This window comes from Capricornis sumatraensis, chromosome 16 (assembly GCF_032405125.1).
Source record: "Capricornis sumatraensis isolate serow.1 chromosome 16, serow.2, whole genome shotgun sequence".
Taxonomy (NCBI): Eukaryota; Metazoa; Chordata; class Mammalia; order Artiodactyla; family Bovidae; genus Capricornis; species Capricornis sumatraensis.
In genome coordinates, this window is record NC_091084.1 from 76,873,152 (window position 1) to 76,894,278 (window position 21,127).

Genomic DNA, 21,127 nt, shown 5'->3' on the forward strand with positions numbered 1-21,127 from the left:
GACTGTAGTCCACCAGGCTCCTCCATCCATGGGATTCCGCAGGCAAGAATACTGGAGTGGGTTGCCATGCCCTGCTCCAGGAGATCTTCCCAACCCAGGGATCGAACCCATGTTTCTTACCTCTCCTGCTCTGGCTGGCGGGTTCTTGACCACTGAGCCACCTGGGAGCAGAGACAGATTCCGGTAGGTGGCACGACCCACACGCCCAGGTGTCTGCTGTGGATGCAGGCCCTGCCAAGCCCCTCCTCTCTGCCGGCTGTCATCAGGTACTTTGCACCGTTATGTCATCTGAACCTCTGTCACGTCAAAGCCTCTGGACTAGGTCGTTTCAGCCCTACTTTGCAGAGGAGAAAATTGAGACTCCAAAAGGTTAGTTGATCAGCCCAGGAAAGCAGTGGCAGATACAGGGTTCCAAAGCTTGAAGCTAAGATGACGTGAGCCAGTTTAACTGGGCGATCAGGGGTCCTGGCCTTTCTGCCTAGCAACCGATGGAGCTGGGGCGCTTGTGCCCATCGCCCCCAGCAGCTGCCTGAGCCTAGCCGCCAAGGGTGCCCGGCCAGCCGCCACCAAGCCCGTCTGCCCACAGCACCCTTTGTCCTCCTCCCCAGGCTCCTAGCAGCCGGCTGGACATCGACGGGGCCCCTGAGCCCTTTCCCAGCCCATCCCCTTCGGGTGTGACAGGCTTCCCCCGCTGGGCCCCGACCAGGAGGCTGAGGGCAGCCGTTTTTGCTCTGCTGTCGGTGTCAGAACCCTGTGGGGCCTCCTCCGGTGACCTTTACATGTACTGAGTGTGGTGTGTGGAAGCTGACAGAGCGTGAGGTGAGAGGAAGCTGCCGCCCAGGGCCGTGCCATGGGAAGAGGCTGCAGGCGCAGGCAGAGGAGAGTCCGGGACAGGCCTGGGAGCCGGCAGGGCCTGGGAGCCGGCAGGGCCTGGGAGCAGACCCAGGAGAGGCCTGGGCCGAGATAGGAAGTCAGGAGTCAGGCCTTTGCTGACCAGAGGACAGAGGTTTCTATGGCGACCAGAAGAACAGGAAGCCTGGGCCGGGAAGGAGGGGTGTCGGAGCACAGAGGTGCGGTCGCCTTAGAGGGGAGCGTGTCATAAACCGTCAGATCAGCCAGCTGATGGCCTCCTTCGACCGACAAAGAAACTGAGGCCCGAGAGGGAGCGGCTTTGCATGAGGTCACGCGGCGCCGGCCTGGCCTGGCCCGGCCCGGCCCGCCCCTGCTGGTGGTAACCGCGCCAGCAGGCCGCTGGGGAGACCCCTGGGCCGGGCCCGGTGGGGACCCAGGCGCGGGGGGAGCCCCTCTAAGTCGCCCCTGTGTCCTGAGGCAGGTGAGCCGTGAGGCCTGTCCACACCCCAGCCTCTCTTGTCGCAGGCGGGGGGCTGGGCAGGCGGAAGGGTCCACCCTCTCGGCCACCCACAGAGCGCCTGCCGCACCTCCCCCCCCAGTGACTGTGGCCTTTTGTTTTCTGGGTGACACTCGCATCAGGCGGTGTGTTCGGGTGACTAATCTCCTCCGGGCTGGGCAGCTGTCACAGGGCGGCCTGACCAGCCGGGCGGGGAAAGCTGACACCCTGGAGCAGTGCTGGAAAGTCAGGGTCCCGTTGGCAGCGGGCCGCTGGGCCTCCAGGCTCCTCCTGCTGGGCGCAGCGCAGACCCTGGGTCAGGCGGACCTGAGTTCAGGTCCCGCTCCTGCCCGTGGCCAGCTGTGTGACCCAGGAGCCTGGGCCTGGTCTCCTCAAGTTGGTTTCCTCCTTTCTGTAACCTGCCTCCGGGGAGGTAGCTAGGATCAAAGGAGATGGTGAGTGAGCGCACTTGTCACGTAGCGGGTGATGGGTAAATGCACCGCTGTTGCCATTATGGCACCTTAGTCCCAGCTCAGACCAGGCTCTGCCCTCGGGTCGAGGTGGGTTCCAGCGCCTGCTCCTCATGGACTAGCTGTGCACCTGGGGCTGGTTATCTCCTCAGTCTCTCCTCAGGAGCCATGCATGATACCGTGTCTATTCTTTAGGGTGCTGTGGTTTATAAAACAGTGCACGTGTTTGCCAAGGACTTAGTATCCTGCCTGATGTGTGTGGGCACTCAGCAAATGTCAGGCAGGACGGCACTGATTTTAGGAGGAAACCAGGAGCTCTTCTGCCCTCCTTCCCCTCACCTGCAGAGGCTGGCAGATCGTAAGCAGCAAGCCCTGGAGCCCGGCAGCCCCCAGCACGGCTTCTGCAGGCATGGCTGCCTCCATGTCAGTACTCCTGCACCTATCCAAGGCCCTGGCCTAACGCTGCCTGCCCGGACCCCCAAGTGAAGCGAAGTCACTCAGTCATGTCTGGCTCTTTGCAACCCCATGGACTGTAACCTACCAGGCTCCTCTGTCCATGGGATTTTCCAGGCAAGAGTACCAGAGTGGGTCGCCATTTCCTCTCCAGGGTATCTTCCCGACCCAGGGATCGGACCCAGAGATCGAACCTGGGTCTCCTGCATTGCAGGCTTTACCATCTAAGCAACCAGGGAAGCCAACCAGGGCAGTAGCAAATCAAGGTGGGAGGAGGAGGAGGCGGCGCTGGCCACGCAGCCCAGCCCGGATTCCTCAAGCCCTTCCTCCACGCTCTCAGGCCCGCAGCTGACAGAAGTGTCTCTCCTGTCAGCCCCAGGCAGGGGTCCCGTGGCTGTGACTCAGACCTCCCTGTGGCCGCCAGAGCCCAGGAGAGTACCTGATGGTGGACACAGGTGTCCTTGGGCGCTCTGCAGGCATGGCCCCCTTGAAGCACACCAGGTGCTGTGCCCTTTCCCCACTGTTAGGAGCGGGTAAGAGCGCATGTGCTCCCCTTGGCCTGTGTAGAAGGGGCAACGGGGCAGGCGAGCTGGTGAAGGGATCAGAGCCCGTGCTCAGACCAGGTCAAGGGAGGATGGCTTGAGCAAGCGTGGTCCCTGGGGCTCCTGCAGGATGGTGCTCCAGGTAGCTTAGTGTTGGGATTCTGAGCACTGGGGCTTCGGGTCTTGGCCCCCAGGTCAACGTGCAGTTCACGGGCTCCCTCAGCGGCCAGAAGAAGGTTTTCAGACATCGTCCAGCACTGCCACACATGGGTTGTCCATCCTGGGCCTCTTCAGAAAGGCGAGGCTCGGGAAGTGCTTACCATCAGCCCTTCAGAGCAGGAGCACCCGCAGAGCCCAGAGGCGCTCTCGTGGCTTCTCTCCCCACCCTGTGCAGCTGCCTCTCCAGTTCTCAGGCAGAGGGGTGGGGTGAGCTCCAAGCGGCCTTCCACCCACGAGGCAGATGTCAGACCCTCTCCCTTTCTGGGGCTGCTCTCGGCCTGGCCCCAGGTCTGGGGGTCGTGGCAGGGCCAAATTTCCTTTCAGAGAGCCTCATTCTCTTACCGTGGCTTGGTTTCTTCCATGTCCTGGGAAGGGACACCTAAGCCTAACCTCCCCAAGGAGAGGAAAAACCTTGCCCTCAGCCCCTCAGTGTCCTATCTTTTTGCCTTTTCACACTGTTCCTGGGGTTCTCAAGGCAAAAATACTGAAGTGGTTTGACAGTCCCCCTTCCCCAGGGGACCACGTTTGGTCAGAACTCTCTGCCATGACCCATCCGCCTTAGGAGGCCCCACATGGCATGGCTTATAGTTTCATTGAGCTAGACAAGGCTGTGATCCATGTGATCAGTTTGGTTAGTTTTCTGTGATCAATTGTGGAAATCAATCCTGAACATTCATTGGAAGGAGTGATACTGAAGCTGAAGCTCCAATACTTTGACCACGAGATGCAAAGAGCCGACGCATTAGAAAAGACCCTGATGCTGGGAAAGATAGAAGGCAGGATGAGATGGTGGGATGGCATCAGCAACTCAATGGACATCAGTTTGAGCAAGCTTCAGGAGATGATGAAGGACAGGAAAGCCTGGTGTGCTGGACTTCTTGGGGTCGCAGAGTCACACAAGGCTGAACAGCTAACAACAGCCCCACAGTCTGTCTAGGTTGACTCCAGGCGCCCAGCTTCCTTTCTCTTTTCCTTTCCATCAGCTTCAGGCAAGGGATTTGGAAGTCCTTTAGGCCAGAGCTTTGTGGATCTTGGTGCCTGGACAGGGGAACCCAGAAGGGTAACTGGCAGCCCCTCCTCTGCAGTGCTCCTGCGGCTGCAAGGGGGCGGAATTGGGGAGCACCATGTCCAGCAGCAATGAGTGTGGGCTCCCTGCTGGGTCTTCTCGTACCCCGCCCCGTTTAAGGGGCTCAGAAGCCACAGAACACCCCCATTTCCTCCCAAGTGTCCCTTCTCCAAGGGCAGAGGCTGAGACTGGGCTCCTGGGGCTGGGATGCCCGGCTCCTGACGCTCCCGGTCTCTGTGCCCAACAGCCACCCGCCTGCCCCTGCCATGGAGACCTTCATTAAGAGACACTTCCAGCGGAAGGCGCCCGGCCCAGGGGAGGGGCCGCGGCGGCCGAGCGGCGCGGGGCTGCCCACGAGCAAGGCCCGTCGCCGATCGCCCGCGGGGCAGGCCTCCTCCTCGCTGGTACAGCGGCGGCGCTCCAGCGCGCAGCTCCAGGGCTGCCTCCTGAGCTGCGGGGTGGTGGCCCCGCGCCCCGGCCGCCGCCGGCGCTCCAGCACCGCGCCCCCCGCCTGCAATCCCCGCTTCGCCGTGGAGGAGGTGCCCACCCAGCCGCAGCCGGCCGTGGTGGGGCCCCAGTTTCTGGTGGCACCCCTGCTGTTGGCTGGGCTCGTGGGCATGGAGGAGGAAGAGGGCTTGCAGGAGGAGGATATGAGGGTCGCGTCACCGAGCGCCCAGCCGGGCGCCGGGACCCCAGGGCCGCCCCCACCCCCGCCCCGCGGCGGGCTGCCCCTGCTGCCGGTGCCGCGCTGGCGCCGGCGCCGGGCCTCCTCCCACCTGCTGCCCGCAGACGTGGTGAAAGACCACGGGCTCTGGGGCCTGCACGGTCACTACCGGCGCCTCAGCCAGCCGCGGCCCATGGGCCAGCAGCCCAGCCCAGGAGGTCGAAGAGCCTCGGGCACTGCAGCCGGCCTCGGGATGCCCGCCCGCGTGCGCCCGCTGTCCCGCCGGCGCCAGGTAGCCCTGCGGCGCAAGTCAGCCGGACCCCAGACCTGGAGTACCCTGCTTGCGTAGGTATAGCTGCGGCTAGCAGGGCAGTGGTGTGACCTCCGGGGGGCTGGCCCGAGGGTCCCCAGCTTGGCAGCAGCTCTGGGCCAGGCTCGGAAGCCAGCAGGGCAGCGAGGAGAGTCGAGTCTCCTCAGGGATCCTCTCAGAGCCGGGGAGGGGAGGGTGTCCTGGGGGGCCTCCTCTGCCCTCCCTGCCTTGACCCGGGGTTGAGGTCAAGGTGAAGGCAGAGATCCCAGGCGAGGGGAAGGAAGCAGAGGCGCTGCGCGCCCAGCAGGCCTCAGCTGTCTCCTCCTCCGCAGGAAAGCCATCACCAAGTCGGGCCTTCAGCACCTGGCACCCCCTCCTCCTGCTCCTGGGGCCCCGTGCAGCGAGCCTGAGCGGCAGATCCGGAGCACCGTGGACTGGAGTGTGAGTGGCCGGGAGCGGGGAGGGGTCGATGGGGACCAGCTCCCTGCTGGGGGTCGGAAGTCCTGTGGGCGGCTGCAAGGGAAGCCCATGGACCTGTGGGGTCAGGGCAGATCTCCTAGGGTGGCCACGTTCGGGCCAACAGTGGTGAAAACAGGATGCAGCAAAGTAGATTGTGGGGGCTGGAGCAGGTTTGTCTTGGGGGAGGGGGGCAGAGCAGGCGTGCACCGAGCGTGCTCCTCCCGTCCTCCAGGAGTCGGCGACCTATGGGGAACACATCTGGTTCGAGACCAACGTGTCCGGGGATTTCTGCTACGTCGGAGAGCAGTACTGCGTCGCCAAGATGCTGGTGAGTGAGCGCGGTGCGGTACGCCGCCCCCTGGTGGTGGAGCCGGATCTCGAGCCCTGTAAGCCGGCCCTCCCAGGGGAAGGTGAGAGCGAGGCTCTCGCCTGAGCTGCCCTGCAGGGGGCTGCCCCCCGAAGGCCAGAGGGACGGGATTGGGTCCTGAAGCCAGGACGGGGCTCGACAGTGCTCTCCCAGCGCAGCTGTGCTGGGGTAGGCGTGGGGCAGCACCCGAGCCCGGGTTACCCCGGGCCTCAGGGACCTTCTGTTTCCTGCAGCAGAAATCAGTGTCCCGGAGAAAGTGTGCGGCCTGCAAGATTGTGGTCCACACGCCCTGCATCGAGCAGCTCGAGAAGGTGAGCGTGGCTGTTTAGGCTTTCCTGCCCCTCTCCCTCGGGGTGCTGAAGCCCTCACGGCACTCCTACATGGGTCTCTGTACATGCGTGTTCACGTCACACAGACACCACCGGCCAGGGGTGCCTCAGTGTGTGTAGTGGTGAAAAAGCCAAAGACCCGGGGGCTACAGGGCCTGCGTCTGCATCCCGGCTCCCCCTTCATTTGCTGCTGCGTCCAGCTGCCCAGAACAAGCCTGGCATAGAGCGAGGCTCATAAGACTGTTACTATACGAAGTCACGAATGCTGGCTGAGATGCCATTTTATCAGTTCCCAAACTAATAGTTAGAAGGCGCTGAGCCTTCGTACCTCAGCACTGTCTGGGCCAGTCCTGTGTGGGCCCTGAACCCTGGCTCTGTCCCCTCCACGGTGCGGCTGTAAAGACCTTTTCCCAGGGACCGTTGTCCACGGAGTGGCTGCAGCTAGGGGCGCATCTGGGCCCCGCGCTTCTAGGGAGGGAGGGAGAAGGACAGCTGGGTGAGTGGGTCCAGGCCTATGGATTGGGAGGCTGCCATGGCCCTGCGGGACTCCCCACCAGCAGAAGCCGAGGCCAGTGTAAGAGAAATCCTGTAGGACTAGGAATGGCTTGAACGAGGCTGACGCAGACGGCTTCCCCTACTCTTCATCTCATACAGTGCAGTTTCCCTACAGTTTTCCTAGGGCTGAAGCAGGGGCCCTGAGGAAAAGAGAGACGCCTGTAGCCCTAGGTCCTGTAGATCCGTCACCCCAGCCCCTAAGGTGATAAACCAGGGCTCCACAAATGGGCTGACGGTCTCCAGGGACCAGTCCACAAGCATGGACTGGGTTGCCTGCAGGTGCCTGAGCTGGGAGAGCTGGAGGGCGAGGAAGAGTACAGGATGGGTCAGCCTTGCTGCCATTTTAGCGGGGAAGACGGATACAGAACTTGCTGTCTCCCTCATCCCAGAAGACTGGGCAGCGGAAGGGAGCTTCCTTCTGGCTAGTGGAGAGGAGGAGGGATGCCGGAGGGCCTCTGAGAAGAGGTGTCTGGTGTTCTCAGGGCCCCCAGGATGCCGGAGGGCCTCTCCCTCCTTTGTGAGGATGCCTCCCCAGTGACACCTTCTGAAGGGGGTGGCCACGTGCCTGACCCCATGAAGGGCGGTTCTGACGTTTCGGTGGTCACTGCATGTTTCACAGATAAATTTCCGCTGTAAGCCATCCTTCCGTGAATCGGGCTCCAGGAACGTCCGTGAGGTAAGTGCCGGGGGTGGTCAGGGCCCCGGGTTTCCTGACCGGGCCCCTCGGCAGTGACTCCAGAGTGTCGCCGGGCTTCTGCCCGTCGCTCAGCCCGGTGCCGCTCCTCTCCTCCACCAGCCAACCTTCGTGCGGCACCACTGGGTACACCGGCGGCGCCAGGACGGCAAGTGTCGGCACTGCGGGAAGGTGAGGCTGCGCCTGAGCAAGCTGGCCCTGGTCCCGGCAACCCCGCACCGCCACGTGTGGCCCGTCCGCTCCTGACCGCGGGCAGAGTCCTGGGCCCACTCTCTGGCTGCCATGCCCACTCAATCCCAGAACCCCCAGGTCCCTGGGCAGAGCGGGAGAGCAGGGAGGAAAGCCTCCTCCTCCGAGAGCAGTGTGTCTGGACCGCTCAGAAGCTGTGAGCAACCCCTTCGAGAAGCATGGAGGCTTTTTCCCTCGCTAGCTCAGCCGATGCACGTTGAGGGCCCGCCGGGTGTGAGCACGGCCCACAGCAGCCCAGGTTTCACTGACCTGTCTTGTCCCCTCCACCCACCCCCCAGTAAGTTCAGGCTCTGAGAGATCTAGGGGCCTTGTCCCTCCTCCCTCTGTCCACCCTGAGTGTCCAGCACGTCCGGCACAGTAGGCCCTGCGATAAACCTGTGTAGGACAAACAGGGAATGACTGTGATGCTTACTGCACAGAGCTTTGACAGCCTGGGTTGGGAAGGAGGGACTGGAGTTAGGCAGGAGTTATCTATGGACCCCTTTCCAGCAGATGGTGCACTTAACTTCAGAGACCAGCCTGGCTCAGCCCCCGTGACTCTAGGGACTCCTTTTATAGTTCTTGTCTTTAAAAAGAAAAAAAAAAAAAAGAGTGCTCAGTTGCCCTGGGTGGAGAGATGTTGGCAGCAGGAAGGGGCTGGGCCTGCTGCTCTGGGCCCAGCCCCGGGGACCCTCAGCACCCTCTGCCCCCTAGGGCTTCCAGCAGAAGTTCACCTTCCACAGCAAGGAGATCGTGGCCATCAGCTGCTCCTGGTGCAAGCAAGCAGTGAGTGCCACTCCCCTGCCGCTGGCTGTCCCCCAGGGCTGCGCGGGGTGCGGGCTGCAGGTCTCGGCCAGGCCCAGCTCAACCACGCCCCCCGCCACCCCGCCCTTCCAGTACCATAGCAAGGTGTCCTGCTTCATGCTGCAGCAGATCGAGGAGCCGTGCTCCCTGGGGGTCCACGCCGCCGTGGTCATCCCCCCTACCTGGATCCTCCGGGCCCGCAGGCCCCAGGTGAGTCCCACCTGCGCCAGGAAACCCCAATCCCCATGACCCCCAGGGTCTGCCGGCCACCCCAGCTCCAACCACCTTGTCACCCACACCTCCACTTCCCTCGCAGAACACCCTCAAAGCCAGCAAGAAGAAAAAGAGAGCATCCTTCAAGAGGAAGTCTAGCAAGAAAGGGCCTGAGGTTAGACTGGGGACCAGGCGGGCAGCCGGAGGGGAACAGGAGAGGGGGGCCTGTTTCTTGGGACACTGAGGCCCGCCCCCCTCGGAGCTCATGATGCGGCCATCGCTGGGTCAGTCTGGGCTCTGGGGCCCCTGAGCAGGGGGAGGGGTCAGGTCCTCCTCTGGGGCCAGGCCCACTGTGAGGTCTGACCCCTCGGTGATACTCACGGGGGCACCCGGGGCATGGAGGACAGGGTGAGGGTCCCCCAGGGCGGGAGCCAGCCTTACGGGCTCTCTCTGTCTCCAAGGAGGGCCGCTGGAGACCCTTCATCATCAGGCCTACTCCGTCTCCCCTCATGAAGCCCCTGCTGGTGTTCGTGAACCCCAAGAGTGGGGGCAACCAGGTGCGCACGGCCTCCAGTCTCCCCTGCGAGCCTTGGGGGAGGGGTGGGGTCTAGCTCAGCTCCTCCCCCCAGCAGGTGTTCCCGGGTCTGCTTCGGCCCCATTCCTCTTTCGCTGGGATTCGGAGAAAGTCGTGTTCTGTCTCCGCCTCTTGCCTCTTCCTGGGCCCACAGGCTTCCCCACCTCAGCCCCCCACCCCTGATGCCTCCCCACTTCCCTGTTGGCTCCTGGTTTCCCGCAGGGCGCCAAGATCATCCAGTCCTTCCTCTGGTATCTGAATCCCCGGCAAGTCTTTGACCTGAGCCAGGGGGGTCCCAGGGAGGCGTAAGTACCTTCCAGGGCTCTGCGGGGGTGGTGGCGAGGGCTGGCCTGGCGCGCTCTCGGGCCACAGCTCAGGGACCCTGACCCCTCTGACTCCGTTCCCGCCCTCTGACTCCAGGCTGGAGATGTATCGCCGGGTGCACAACCTGCGGATCCTGGCCTGCGGGGGCGATGGCACAGTGAGTCCTCCTGCCCCCGACCCCGCCCGACCTGGCCCGCTCTGACCCGGCCCACGCCCACCTGCCCTGCTCTGCCCTGCCCCTCCAGGTCGGCTGGATCCTTTCCACACTGGACCAGCTGCGCTTGAAGCCACCGCCGCCAGTCGCCATCCTGCCCCTGGGCACTGGCAATGACTTGGCCCGCACCCTCAACTGGGGCGGGGTGAGCGCCCGCAGATGGGGCAGGGAGCTGGGGATGGGGGGGGTGGGGTGCTGTGGGAGGCTCAGACCCCAGAGGAGCTCAGTTCCCACCCCCCACCCCCTGCCTCCAGGGCTACACCGACGAGCCTGTGTCCAAGATCCTGTCTCACGTGGAGGAGGGCAACGTGGTGCAGCTGGACCGCTGGGACCTCCGTGCAGAGCCCAACCCCGAGGCAGGGCCTGAAGAGCGAGACGAGGGGGCCACCGACCGGGTGGGTCAACAGTGGGGGGTAGAGCCGGGGGTGTCTGGGATCTGGGGCAAGTCTTCGTGTCACCAGACTTCGGCCTCTCTTTGGGAAGAGGGAATGGTGGTCCTCAGCTCATGAGAGAGTTGTCTGCAGCCTCTTGGCACATCTTACTAAGCACCTGCTACAACCAGGCACCACTGGTTCTCAGCAGCGCCCAGAGCCAGGTCCTGGTGCACGTGAGGCCCGTCAGGGAGGAGGGTCGTCGGCGGGGTGAGGCCTGGGAAGAAAAGCCAGCCGGGCACAGGCTGCTTTGGCGTACAAGCGCTCGGCAGGGCTCCCCGGGAGCTGAGAAGGCCGGTCCGAGGCCCCCTTTCTGCAGAGGTGGCTGTGGGGAGGGGCGGGGTACAAATGGGAGCCCTTCATGCCTGTCCCTTGGCCTTCCTCCAGCTGCCTCTGGATGTCTTCAACAACTACTTCAGCCTGGGCTTTGATGCCCACGTCACCCTGGAGTTTCACGAGTCTCGAGGTGCGCACGTCTTTGCTGAGGAGGCCGCCTGCGGGTGGTGGTGGTGGTGGGGAACCCAGGAGGGGCCCCGAGATGGCCAGACCTCTCCCCTGCCAGTACAAGGCTTTCATCCGTCATCAGCCCTCCCGCCCGAGCCCAGCTTGGAAAGCCCTAACAGGCTCAGAGCAGCTGACTGTCCCCTATTTCTTGCTACCACCCAGAGGCCAACCCGGAGAAGTTCAACAGCCGCTTCCGGAATAAGATGTTCTATGCCGGGGTGAGTCTGAGGCCTGCCACCGTGCCCAGCCGTTGCCACGCCCACCCGTGTCCACCAGGCCTCAGGACCCCTGTGTGGCAGCGGGCAGGACATGCCCTGTTACCCACAGATGGTGACGCCCTCTGTCTCCCACAGACAGCCTTCTCCGACTTCCTGATGGGCAGCTCCAAGGACTTGGCCAAGCACATCCGCGTGGTGGTGAGCGGGCTGTGCCCACAGGCAGGGTGGGTGGGTCTGGCGGGAGGGAGACCCTCTGGGCACATATGCTCTCAACCCCGTCCGCCTGTTCCTGCCTGCAGTGTGATGGGACTGACCTGACCCCCAAGATTCAGGACCTGAAACCCCAGTGCATTGTTTTCTTGAATATCCCCAGGTGAGGAGGGGGTGGCGCTGAGTGGGCCCTGCTGCCCCTGTCTTGCACACCTGTCCTCTGAAGCCCGTGGCGGTGCCCTCCCCTCCAGGTACTGCGCAGGCACCATGCCCTGGGGCCACCCTGGGGAGCACCACGACTTCGAGCCCCAGCGGCACGACGATGGCTACCTCGAGGTCATCGGCTTTACCATGACCTCCCTGGTGAGTAAGCCAGCACGGGGCCCACCTGGAGCCCCAGGCCTGCCTTGCCCCGGCCCTGGCCCCGAGACGGAAGGGGATGCCTTCCCTGGTGGTCCAGTGGTTAAGAGTCCACCTTGCAATGCAGGGGACATGAGTTTGATCCCTTTGGGGGTCCCTAAGTTCCCACATGCCTCAGGGCAACTAAGCCTGCGTGACAAAACTGAGATCTGAAGCAACCAGATAAATATAAAAAGGAAAAAAAAACAACAGAAGAGGGTCACCGAATTCCTTCTCATTGGCCAGAACCGGAGAGCTCACCCTCACCTCCTTTCTCTGGCTGGGGTCTCACCCTCTGCTCTCCGTCGGGTGGGGGATTACTCACTTTGTTCTCCAGCCTGGGAAAAGGAAAGCCTGTGGTCCTGCCAGCCCCTGACCCTGAGTCTCCCGTGCCCACAGGCCGCGCTCCAGGTGGGCGGGCATGGCGAGCGGCTGACGCAGTGCCGAGAGGTGCTGCTCACCACGTCCAAAGCCATCCCAGTGCAGGTGGACGGCGAGCCCTGCAAGCTTGCAGCCTCCCGCATCCGCATCGCCCTGCGCAACCAGGCCACCATGGTGCAGAAGGCCAAGCGGCGGAGCGCTGCCCCCCTGCACAGCGAGTATGTCCCCCCCACCCCTCCCACATGCCCTGGGCCCCAGAGACTCTGCCCATCCCTGGCCTCAGTTTTTCCCTCTGGGAAGGAGGCTAACTACCCCAGGGCAGCTGGGGCGAGGGGCAGTACGTGGTGTGATGCCTGGCTGGGACCAGCAGCTTGGGCAGGGCCCTTGCCAAGCGCCACGTGGTCCCCCTGCCTGCAGCCAGCAGCCGGTGCCGGAGCAGCTGCGAGTCCAGGTGAGCAGGGTCAGCATGCACGACTACGAGGCCCTGCACTACGACAAGGAGCAGCTCAAAGAGGCTTGTGAGTGGCAGGCGGGGTGGGGAGGGGCCGCTGAGGAGCAGGGCCCAGGCTGGGGTGCAGCCCGCTGCTGACGGCCGCCCTGCCCTGCAGCCGTGCCACTGGGCACTGTGGTGGTCCCGGGAGACAGCGACCTGGAGCTGTGCCGTGCTCACATCGAGAGGCTCCGGCAGGTGAGGGGTGGGGCCAGGGCCTGCCCACGGGGCCGCCGCCGGCCCAGGTTCTAGTGACCTCCAGCCCTGGCCTCTGCCTCTCTTGCCAGGAGCCCGAAGGTGCTGGAGCCAAGGCCCCGATGTGCCAGAAACTGTCCCCCAAGTGGTGCTTCCTTGATGGTCAGTGGCCCCCGAAGGGCTGGGTCCCGTCCTGGGTCCCACCCAGTCCCTTGGCAGTCCTGGGTGGGGTGGCTGGAAACCCGGGCCTGGACAGGGGGCCATCTTCTTCAGCCAGCCCTCTCCCCACAGCCACCACTGCCAGCCGCTTCTACAGAATCGACAGGGCCCAGGTAAGCACTCGAGGTCTGCTCCAAAAACTGCCGGCTCCGGGGCCCCGTGTCACCTGTCCTGCTTGGCCGTCCTGCACAGCCGGACACACCTGTGTCCGCCGATGGGCAGTGCACAGGGATGGTGCTGACGGCAGGGAGCTGGGCACTTGGGGTTGGCTTGTGGGGAGCCTCAAAGCACAGGCATCTTCCAGCCTGACACTGAAGGAAGGGTGCTTTGGGTCAGAGGCTGGGGCACCCGGTAAAGGCTTAGCTGTGGGAAGGGGCTGCAAGCTGGGGGCCCCCTGTATGAGGTCAGGGGATCTGGGGCAGGAAGGGAGAGGAGGGGGTGGGGTGGGGGCTGCTACAGGCCTGGCTGCCCCATCATTGCTCTACCTCACGGCCGTGGCTTCTCCAGGTCTGCTGGCCTGGCGTCCCCCTGCACCCCACATCGGCCGCCCTGCAGGGCCCTGACCCTCGGCCCAACCTTCCCCCTCAACCCTGTAGGAACACCTCAACTACGTGACTGAGATCGCGCAGGACGAGATTTATATCCTGGACCCTGAGCTGCTGGGGGCATCTGCCCGTCCTGACCTCCCCACCCCCACGTCCCCTCTCCCCACCTCGCCCTGCTCCCCCACATCCCGGTGAGTCCCAAGCCTCAGCCAGCCCTCCCCCCCGACACTGCCCCAAAGGACAGCCGACTGAAGCCCCCCCTCGCCAGGCTACATCCAGGCCACGAGCCTTCCGCCCCACTGGCCACCATCCACCCCACTGCAGTGGCCGGAGACCCGGGCTCCCTCCCGGCCACCCCCACCCTCATCTGAGCACCCTGCAGCCCCCTGGCCTCCTGCTCTCCCCCAGCACCCTGTGGGCACGGTGCCCTGCCCTGCTCACTTCACCCTGGGCACCAGTGCCCTCCTCCACCACCACAGTGCAGCCCCACTCACCTGTCTGTTCTTTGCCGCCTTGTTTGCCCGCCTCTGGACTTGTTCTTGCCTCCCCGATCTGCACCTTCCACTCATGTCTCAGCCTGGGTGTGCCTTCTCTGCAGTCTCTCGGGAGCCCCCCTGAAGCTGCTGTTCTGTCACACCACCCAGTCTCCCGTTCTTCTATACTTCTGCTGTTCCAGAACACTGTATTTACTCGTTTGTCTGACTTTGTCTCTATGAGTAGAATGTAAGCTCCCTGAGAGCAAGTTCTCCACCTGTCTTGTTCACGGCTGAGTTGCTGGTGCCCAGAAAAGCACTTGACATGCAGGAGGCACTCAATAAACTGTTGAATGAACCAAGGGTGCCCTGGGCTGGGGCTGGGAGGGCAACAAGCTGGGCCTGTGCCGCAGCCACGTCACCCTGCCTCACCCTGGCTCATCTCACCCTGGCACTGCCGCATCACATGTCACCCTGTCATTTCATGTCATCTTGTCACGTCCTGTCACCCTGTCACATCTCATCCTGTCACCGTCACATCTCGTCACCTTGTCATCTCATCCTGTCACCCTGTCACGTTACCCCATCACTTCTCATCCTGTCACCTCACCCTGTCACATCTCATGTCACCTTGTCACGTCTCATCCTGTTACATTGTCATCTTGTCACCTCATGTCACATCCTGTCACCTTGTCACATGTCACCCTGTCACATTTCATGTCCTCATCCTGTCACATCTCGTCACCTGTCACATCTGTCGCCTTGTCACATGTCATATGTCACAAGTCACTGTCACATCCTGTCACATCACATCTCATCCTGTCACCCTGTCACATCTCATGTCGCTCTGTCACGTCTCATCCTGTTACATCGTCACCTTGTCACCTCATGTCACATCCTGTCACATCACATCTCATGTCACGTCTCATCCTGTCACCTGTCACATCCCATGTCACCTTATCACATTTGTCACCCTGTCACATATCACTGTCACCTTGTGATATCACCCCATATCATCCTGTCACCCTGTTGCATCTCATGTCACCTTGTCACATCCTGTCACCCTGTCACATCTCATGTCGCTGTCACATCTCATCCTGTTACATCGTCACCTTGTCACCTCATGTCACATCCTGTCACATCATCACATCTCATGTCACGTCTCATCCTGTCACCTGTCACATCCCATGTCACCTTGTCACATCTGTCACCCTGTCATGTGTCACTGTCACATATCCTGTCACATCACATCTCGTCACCGTCACATCTCATCTTGTCACCGTCACATCTCATGTCGCTCTGTCACATCTCATCCTGTTACATCGTCACCTTGTCACCTCATGTCACATCCTGTCACCTTGTCACATCCCATGTCACCCTGTCACATCCCATGTCACGTCTCATCCTGTCACCTGTCACATCCCATGTCACATCTCACCGTCACCTTGTCACATCTGTCGCTGTCGTATGTCACCTCAAGTCACTGTCACACTGTCACATCTCATCCTGTCACCCTGTCGCATCTCATGTCACTCTGTCATCTTGTGAAGTCACCCCATATCTCATCCTGTCACACCTCACGTCACCCCGTCACATCTGCTCTGTTTGCAGGTCACTGCCAGGGGACGCTGCGCCCCCTACAGGTGAGGCCTCTCCCTGCAGGGCCCCTGCTTTCTCCCTGGTCAGAGGACCCAGGCTCAGTGGGGTGGGGCAGGGCCAGGTGGACCCATACACAGCCTCATGCCCACATAGCTATAGTCACATTTGCCACAGCCCTAGGCACACGTGCCCCTCAGGCCCGCTTTGCACAGTAATACATCACACACATGTTCACGCACTGATGCCAGCCAAGGCCTCCCGTGCCAGAGTGTAACAGACTGGTGTTCCGAGCAGGTGAAGAGCTCATCGAGGCTGCCAAGAGGAACGATTTCTGTAAGGTACTAGTGCCAGGCTCGGGCTTCTTCCCCTTGGCAGCCCCAGCGGGGCCCGGGGAGTGGGGCCTCTGGCTGGGCCAGGAGCTGCTTGGTTGATCTGTTGTGACCTGGCCCTCTGGGGGGGAGGTGTCCATGTGATTGTCCCAATCTGCTCTGCCCCACCCACAATCATTGTTCCTCCATAGGGGCTTCCTAGCTCAATCTGTCTGTCCCCAGAGCACAGAAAGGAGTGAGTCTTAGAAGAACTACAGGCTCCAAGGCTCCCAGGGAGTCCAAGGGCACCTGGGATGAGAGACGCCCAATGTCTCTGCCTTGCACTCCCAAAAGACCCCCAGAGACCTCTAGGGATCCTGGGGCCTGTGTGAGTTGGAGGGGCGTTTCTGTGGTGGGAAGGAGGGTGGTCTCGAGGCGCCCCAGCCTTGCCCTGCCTCCTGCCCCCAGCTCCAGGAGCTGCACCGAGCTGGGGGCGACCTCATGCACCGTGACGAACGGAGCCGCACGCTCCTGCACCACGCGGTCAGCACCGGTAGCAAGGAAGTGGTCCGCTACCTGCTGGAGCACGGTGAGCTGTGCCCCTGGGGTCCCTGGGGCCGCTGGGAGGCTGCCAGGCCTCTCTGACCTCTTCCCTCCATCCTTCACCAGCGCCTACTGAGATCCTTGATGCCGTGGAGGAAAAGTGAGTATCTGGGCAGGGCAGGACCCCAGTTACCCTGGAAACCACCCAGGCTTCATCTAGCCCCTCGATGTGGATCCTTTCTGAGCCCATAAAACCCTTCCTGGCCACATCTGTCACCCTCTGGGCCACTCCCCGCCCCACCCCAGGACCCAACACTTCCTGCCCCTTCTGATGGCCCCTGTGGAGACAGGAGGGCCCAGAGGACTGGATGGGGTCCACAGCCAGCCCCTGTTCCCCCAGTGGGGAGACCTGCCTGCACCAGGCGGCAGCCCTGGGCCAGCGCACCATCTGCCACTACATCGTGGAGGCCGGGGCCTCGCTCATGAAGACCGACCAGCAGGTGAGCAGAGGGGCAGGGCGGGCACGGAGGAATCCACGCAGACATGGAGCCACCCTTTCCCGAACTCTGCCCGTAGGAGAGGGGAGCCTGGGGGAGGGCGGCCTCAGGGGATTCAGAGCTGGCCTTCAACACAGCCTGGCCCCCAAGCCTGAGCCCGCAGAAGGCAGCTCCTCCCGAGGAAGCGCCCTGTCTTCCAGTCTGTTGGGACCAACAGGCTCCTGAGGTGACGGCAGCTCCCCGCCCCCGCTTCCATCCAGGGCGACACTCCCCGGCAGAGGGCTGAGAAGGCTCAGGACACGGAACTGGCGGCTTACCTGGAGAACCGGCAGCATTACCAGATGATCCAGCGGGAGGACCAGGAGACGGCGGTGTGAGGGCCGGCCAGTCCCCTCCTGGCCTCCGCGCTGCCACATTCCAGTCAGATGGCCGCAGAGGGACCCGGGCCCAGGGAAGGAGCCGCGTGCTGCTCCCTGAGGAGCTGCCCAGACCTAGGGCTGGACTCTAAGGAGCTGGGGGGGTCTCACCCTGTCCCCTGAGGCCACAGCCTCACCCAGAGGGAGGCTCACAGGGGACCAGGAAACTGGACTGGGCTGGGCAGGCCTGGGGGTGGGGGGCACAGCATTGGGGGCGGCCCTCACCTTCCTGCTGTGGGGGCCTTGGAGTTCAGGGGCCGCAGCTGGGAGGGCAGAGGGCCTTGAGGAAGCCCCCAGGAAGAGGCTTCTCAAGCCTCACAGCCTTTCGGGACTGTCGCTCTGAGGCTCCTGGGAGCTCAGCCCCCTCTCCTGCCTTGACCCCCCCACCCACCCGGGGTCTTCTGCTGCACCCGCCTGCCGCCCTGCTTAGCTCCCCTGTGACCCTCCTCCCAAACCCTGTCATTTCACCTCCGACTCTGTGGCCTGGGGGTTGGGATGGGGCTCCCTCATGGTGACATGTTTACAGCTGGGTGTGACTCAGTAAAGTGTATTTTTTTTTCCTTTCTGCTTTTCTTTTTTTGGGGGGGTGGGGGAGTCTTCCTGAAGCAGTGGGATCTGCTGGGTTATCCGCAGGGTGGGGGACTGGACGCCGTGAAGCAGGCCCATTTCAGGGGGTCCTGATTCCCGTGTGGGGGTGGGGTCTGAGGGCCTGCCCGGGACCTGACCTCGGCCAGGCTGCCGGGCTCGCAGGGGCTGGGGGAGGAGCCGATTTCCTCCTGCTTCCCGCTTCCCGCTGGGACGATAACAATGAAAGTGAAAGAGGTGGGGCAGGGGCCAGGCCTGGTTTCTCGGGCCCGGTTGCCCAGTGGCTGGGCAAGCCCCCTTCCCCTGGCCTCCACCGCTCTGGCTCCTACGGGGACCTGAAGAGGCGATGCCCGAGGTCCCAGCTCACAAGAGGTGGGCATTTGCAGCCGCTGCAGGGCCGAATCTGGAACTTCTCAGACGGCTCCTGTCCGCTCTTAAGTCAACCAAACCCTGGCCTGCCGGCTCTTCCTTCCTCAACTCCCCCCACCCCCCCCGCGTCCCCCCTCCAACCTGCGCTCCGAGAAAAGCGCAGCGGCCTCCGCGGCCCACCCCCTCAACAACCTCGCTCTTCTGGGGTTCCCCTGCGAGCCCCACCGCAACACGGAGCAGAGCCCCTGCACACTTGGTGAAGCGATCCGAGGCGAGGGCTGGTGCTGCTTCCCCAGCATCTAAGGGGCGCTGAGAGTCTAGCGGGTCCTGGGAGGTGGAGGGGGGACTCGACGGGGTTCATCACTGCACCCTCCCGGGCCTCGGCGGACAGAGCCGCACATCGGCTCGAACGTGGGCCCCACGCCGGGACCTGGGACACACCCGGGGCTCCGTACCCCGTGCTGGTCTCCACCTAAGTCTCCGTGGCCGTGGAGGGAAGCGGGCGTCCAGGAGGGAAAGGGGACGGCAAACCGGGGCTGGGGCCGATGGAGCTCCAGATTGGAGCATAGGGAATGGGGTTCGGGGACCGGACGGAGGCCCGCGGCCGGGAGAGCCCGGGATCGGAGGATGGGGGGCCCAGGAGAGCCGGGCGTCTGAGAGCGGAGGGCAGAGGCCGGGTGAGGCGAGGGTGTGGGGCGAGCGGCGGGAAGAGGGGGGTAGGGGCGCGGGGAGGGAGGGGAGGCGGGGACGCCGGGGTCGGGGGGCGGTGCGGGTTTGAGGGGAGGGGGCGGGGCAGGTCCTTCCTCAGTGGGGGGGAGGGGGCGGGGGGCCCATGTGACCGGCTCAGACCGGTTCTGGAGACAAAAGGGGCCGCGGCGGCCGGAGCGGGACGGCCCGGCGCGGGAGGGAGCGAAGCCGCGCGCGCGGGCAGCGAGCGAGTGAGCGTGCGGGGCCCCGGAGGGTGCGCGGCGGCTTCGGGCCCCCCAGCCGCTGCCCATCTGGGGTCCGGAGGCCGGGAGGGGGTCTGAGCTGCGTCCCGGGCTCCAGGAGGCCCCCGGGGAGATTCCTCCCGCTGTGCACCCGGGCTGGCGGCGAGGGTCCAGCCCCCCCAAGTCCGCCGCCACCGCAGTAGCAGCCCGACCCTTTGGGCCTGGCCTGGGAACTGGGGCAAAGCTGGGGGGGGGGTTGGTCCACGCCTGCGGCTCCCGGGGGGTACTCTGACCCATGCTCTCCCCTCAGGATGCAGCGCCGAAGCTTCCTCCTCCTCGCCCTCCTCGCCCTGCTGGCGCTCACCTCCGCGGTGGCCAAAAAGAAAGGTGATACGGCGGGGGCGGGGGGACTGAAAAGGGGCCGGAGCCCAGGTGAGGCCGGACCCCAGGAAGGGTGAGTCCTAGTCCGGGTTCAGAGCTCTGTTCCCCGGCGTTGCAGACAAAGTGAAGAAGGGAGGCCTGGGGAGCGAGTGTGCCGAGTGGACCTGGGGGCCCTGCACCCCCAGCAGCAAGGACTGCGGCGTGGGATTCCGCGAGGGCACCTGCGGGGCCCAGACGCAGCGCATCCGCTGCCGGGTGCCCTGTAACTGGAAGAAGGAGTTCGGAGGTGAGCTGGGGTGCCCGCGGAGGGTAGGCAGGGGGCGCCCAGCTTCACAGGCCCCATCACAGGCTGCTCAGCTCTAACCTCCCCGGGCTCTCCCGCCAGCCGACTGCAAGTACAAGTTTGAGACCTGGGGGGCGTGTGATGGGGGCACAGGCACCAAAGCCCGCCAAGGGACCCTGAAGAAGGCGCGATACAATGCCCAGTGCCAGGAGACCATCCGAGTGACCAAGCCCTGCAGCCCCAAGACCAAAGCCAAGGCCAAAGGTTAGCGAGGGTGGGGTGGGTAGGGATGGGGTTGTCACAGGTGGCTGGCCCCACCTGTGAAGGCAGTGGTGAAGCTGCCGTTTTGGGATACTGGCCAGTGACTTCTTGATGTCTACACTGTCTTTCTATAGGCAGAGACCTTAGATGGGTGGTACTGAGAGCTCTGCAGATGGGGTTTGGGAGGTTGAAACCCTGGCTCAATAGGATCCAGGGCAGTGGGCCTGGAAGGGCCTGGCTTTGTCATTTCCCAGCAGGTGGGGGCAGTTTCTAGCTGGGAAGGACTTCCTTACTTCCTCTCTCCCTTAGCTTCCTTCCTGACTCTCAGCAGGCCTGGAGGCCAACCAGGCAGAGGGGCATATGCCCACTTCCCAGGTGAGGGGACTGAGGCTGTGTTCCAGGGCTGCTGGGACTAGGACTGAGACCGGGAACTGAGAGGTTTTCTGATTTCCCAGCGGAAGTCTAAGCTGGTGGAGTGAGGAACGTCCCAGGGCATCACAATGGCTGCCCAGGCCCAGGGGCTTCCCAGCTGGCTGATGGAGAACCACCAGGGGGCAGAATTTTGTTTTCTCTAATGTGCGAGCTACAGGGAAGGGTGGGGGGGTCTCCACTGGGTCACCCGAACCCTGCTAATGCAGTGTTTCTTGTTTTACAGCCAAGAAAGGGAAGGAAAAGGACTAGTGGCCAGGCCCAGATGCCAAGGAGCCCCGGCTTCACTCGGAGGCCCGGCCCACGCCCTCCCTCCACAGGCTCAAGATGTTACCCACCAGTGCCTTCTTCCTCCTCGTTAGCTTTATCAATCATGCCCTGCTTCTTCCCTTTCACTTGCCCATATCACCCCAAGTGCCCAAAGTGGGGAGGGACAACGGATTCTGGGCAGCTTGAGCACCCCCGCCCCCCGCCAAGGGATTTGATTCCCCTGTACCCACTTTTCTTTTTCCTCCAACTGGATGCCATTACTAAGAAATAAATAAAATAAATATCTTTTTGTTCCCAATAAAAGCTTTTCTTTTAATATATAAAAGCCCCTTCCCAGGGAGTTTGCTGTGGTGATTTGT

The 21,127-nt window shown here is 63.2% G+C and overlaps 2 protein-coding genes across 12 annotated transcripts in view; both read left to right on the forward strand.

The window, feature by feature from the left end:
• The window catches only part of DGKZ (diacylglycerol kinase zeta), a 43,769-nt gene extending 26,021 nt beyond the window's left edge, over positions 1 to 17,748 (forward strand). For 2 of the 7 annotated variants that reach the window (XM_068988389.1, XM_068988392.1), the window contains exons 2-31: positions 5,405 to 5,513; positions 5,764 to 5,859; positions 6,135 to 6,209; positions 7,402 to 7,458; positions 7,579 to 7,647; positions 8,419 to 8,490; positions 8,602 to 8,718; positions 8,825 to 8,896; positions 9,183 to 9,278; positions 9,518 to 9,600; positions 9,716 to 9,776; positions 9,865 to 9,978; positions 10,088 to 10,228; positions 10,652 to 10,730; positions 10,931 to 10,986; positions 11,122 to 11,184; positions 11,286 to 11,359; positions 11,448 to 11,559; positions 11,995 to 12,194; positions 12,394 to 12,494; positions 12,585 to 12,664; positions 12,754 to 12,823; positions 12,953 to 12,993; positions 13,477 to 13,616; positions 15,510 to 15,541; positions 15,792 to 15,835; positions 16,274 to 16,394; positions 16,475 to 16,508; positions 16,749 to 16,848; positions 17,106 to 17,748. In XM_068988389.1, the coding sequence (XP_068844490.1) occupies positions 5,405 to 5,513; positions 5,764 to 5,859; positions 6,135 to 6,209; positions 7,402 to 7,458; positions 7,579 to 7,647; positions 8,419 to 8,490; positions 8,602 to 8,718; positions 8,825 to 8,896; positions 9,183 to 9,278; positions 9,518 to 9,600; positions 9,716 to 9,776; positions 9,865 to 9,978; positions 10,088 to 10,228; positions 10,652 to 10,730; positions 10,931 to 10,986; positions 11,122 to 11,184; positions 11,286 to 11,359; positions 11,448 to 11,559; positions 11,995 to 12,194; positions 12,394 to 12,494; positions 12,585 to 12,664; positions 12,754 to 12,823; positions 12,953 to 12,993; positions 13,477 to 13,616; positions 15,510 to 15,541; positions 15,792 to 15,835; positions 16,274 to 16,394; positions 16,475 to 16,508; positions 16,749 to 16,848; positions 17,106 to 17,222 (2,626 nt within the window). In that variant the 3' untranslated portion in view covers positions 17,223 to 17,748. Of the gene's footprint in view, positions 1 to 4,364; positions 5,108 to 5,404; positions 5,514 to 5,763; positions 5,860 to 6,131; positions 6,210 to 7,401; positions 7,459 to 7,578; positions 7,648 to 8,418; positions 8,491 to 8,601; positions 8,719 to 8,824; positions 8,897 to 9,182; positions 9,279 to 9,517; positions 9,601 to 9,715; positions 9,777 to 9,864; positions 9,979 to 10,087; positions 10,229 to 10,651; positions 10,731 to 10,930; positions 10,987 to 11,121; positions 11,185 to 11,285; positions 11,360 to 11,447; positions 11,560 to 11,994; positions 12,195 to 12,393; positions 12,495 to 12,584; positions 12,665 to 12,753; positions 12,824 to 12,952; positions 12,994 to 13,476; positions 13,617 to 15,509; positions 15,542 to 15,791; positions 15,836 to 16,273; positions 16,395 to 16,474; positions 16,509 to 16,733; positions 16,849 to 17,105 lie in introns of those variants that run through there. The other 5 variants (XM_068988388.1, XM_068988390.1, XM_068988393.1 and 2 more) reach the window with 5 other exon arrangements.
• A 361-nt stretch (positions 17,749 to 18,109) lies between these two features.
• MDK (midkine) lies at positions 18,110 to 21,042 on the forward strand. 5 transcript variants are annotated; one of them, XM_068988888.1, is made up of 5 exons: positions 18,110 to 18,218; positions 19,455 to 19,531; positions 19,644 to 19,811; positions 19,911 to 20,072; positions 20,725 to 21,042. In XM_068988888.1, the coding sequence occupies exons 1-5, from the start codon at positions 18,193 to 18,195 to the stop codon at positions 20,748 to 20,750; spliced, it is 459 nt and encodes a 152-aa protein (XP_068844989.1). In that variant the 5' UTR covers positions 18,110 to 18,192; the 3' UTR covers positions 20,751 to 21,042. The 5 variants fall into 5 exon arrangements, with proteins under 5 accessions (XP_068844989.1, XP_068844993.1, XP_068844991.1 ...); XM_068988892.1 differs by having other exon boundaries at positions 19,962 to 20,072; XM_068988890.1 differs by lacking the exon at positions 18,110 to 18,218 and adding an exon at positions 18,375 to 18,486 and having other exon boundaries at positions 20,725 to 21,041.
• The last annotated feature ends 85 nt before the right edge of the window (positions 21,043 to 21,127 follow it).

Excerpts from the sequence above, each read along its gene's own strand:
- MDK (XM_068988888.1), top strand. The coding sequence starts at position 18,193 with ATGCCCGAGGTCCCAGCTCACAAGAG. Across the intron at positions 19,532-19,643 it reads CGCGGTGGCCAAAAAGAAAG|ACAAAGTGAAGAAGGGAGGC; the intron begins GTGATACGGCGG and ends CCGGCGTTGCAG. Across the intron at positions 19,812-19,910 it reads CTGGAAGAAGGAGTTCGGAG|CCGACTGCAAGTACAAGTTT; the intron begins GTGAGCTGGGGT and ends CTCTCCCGCCAG.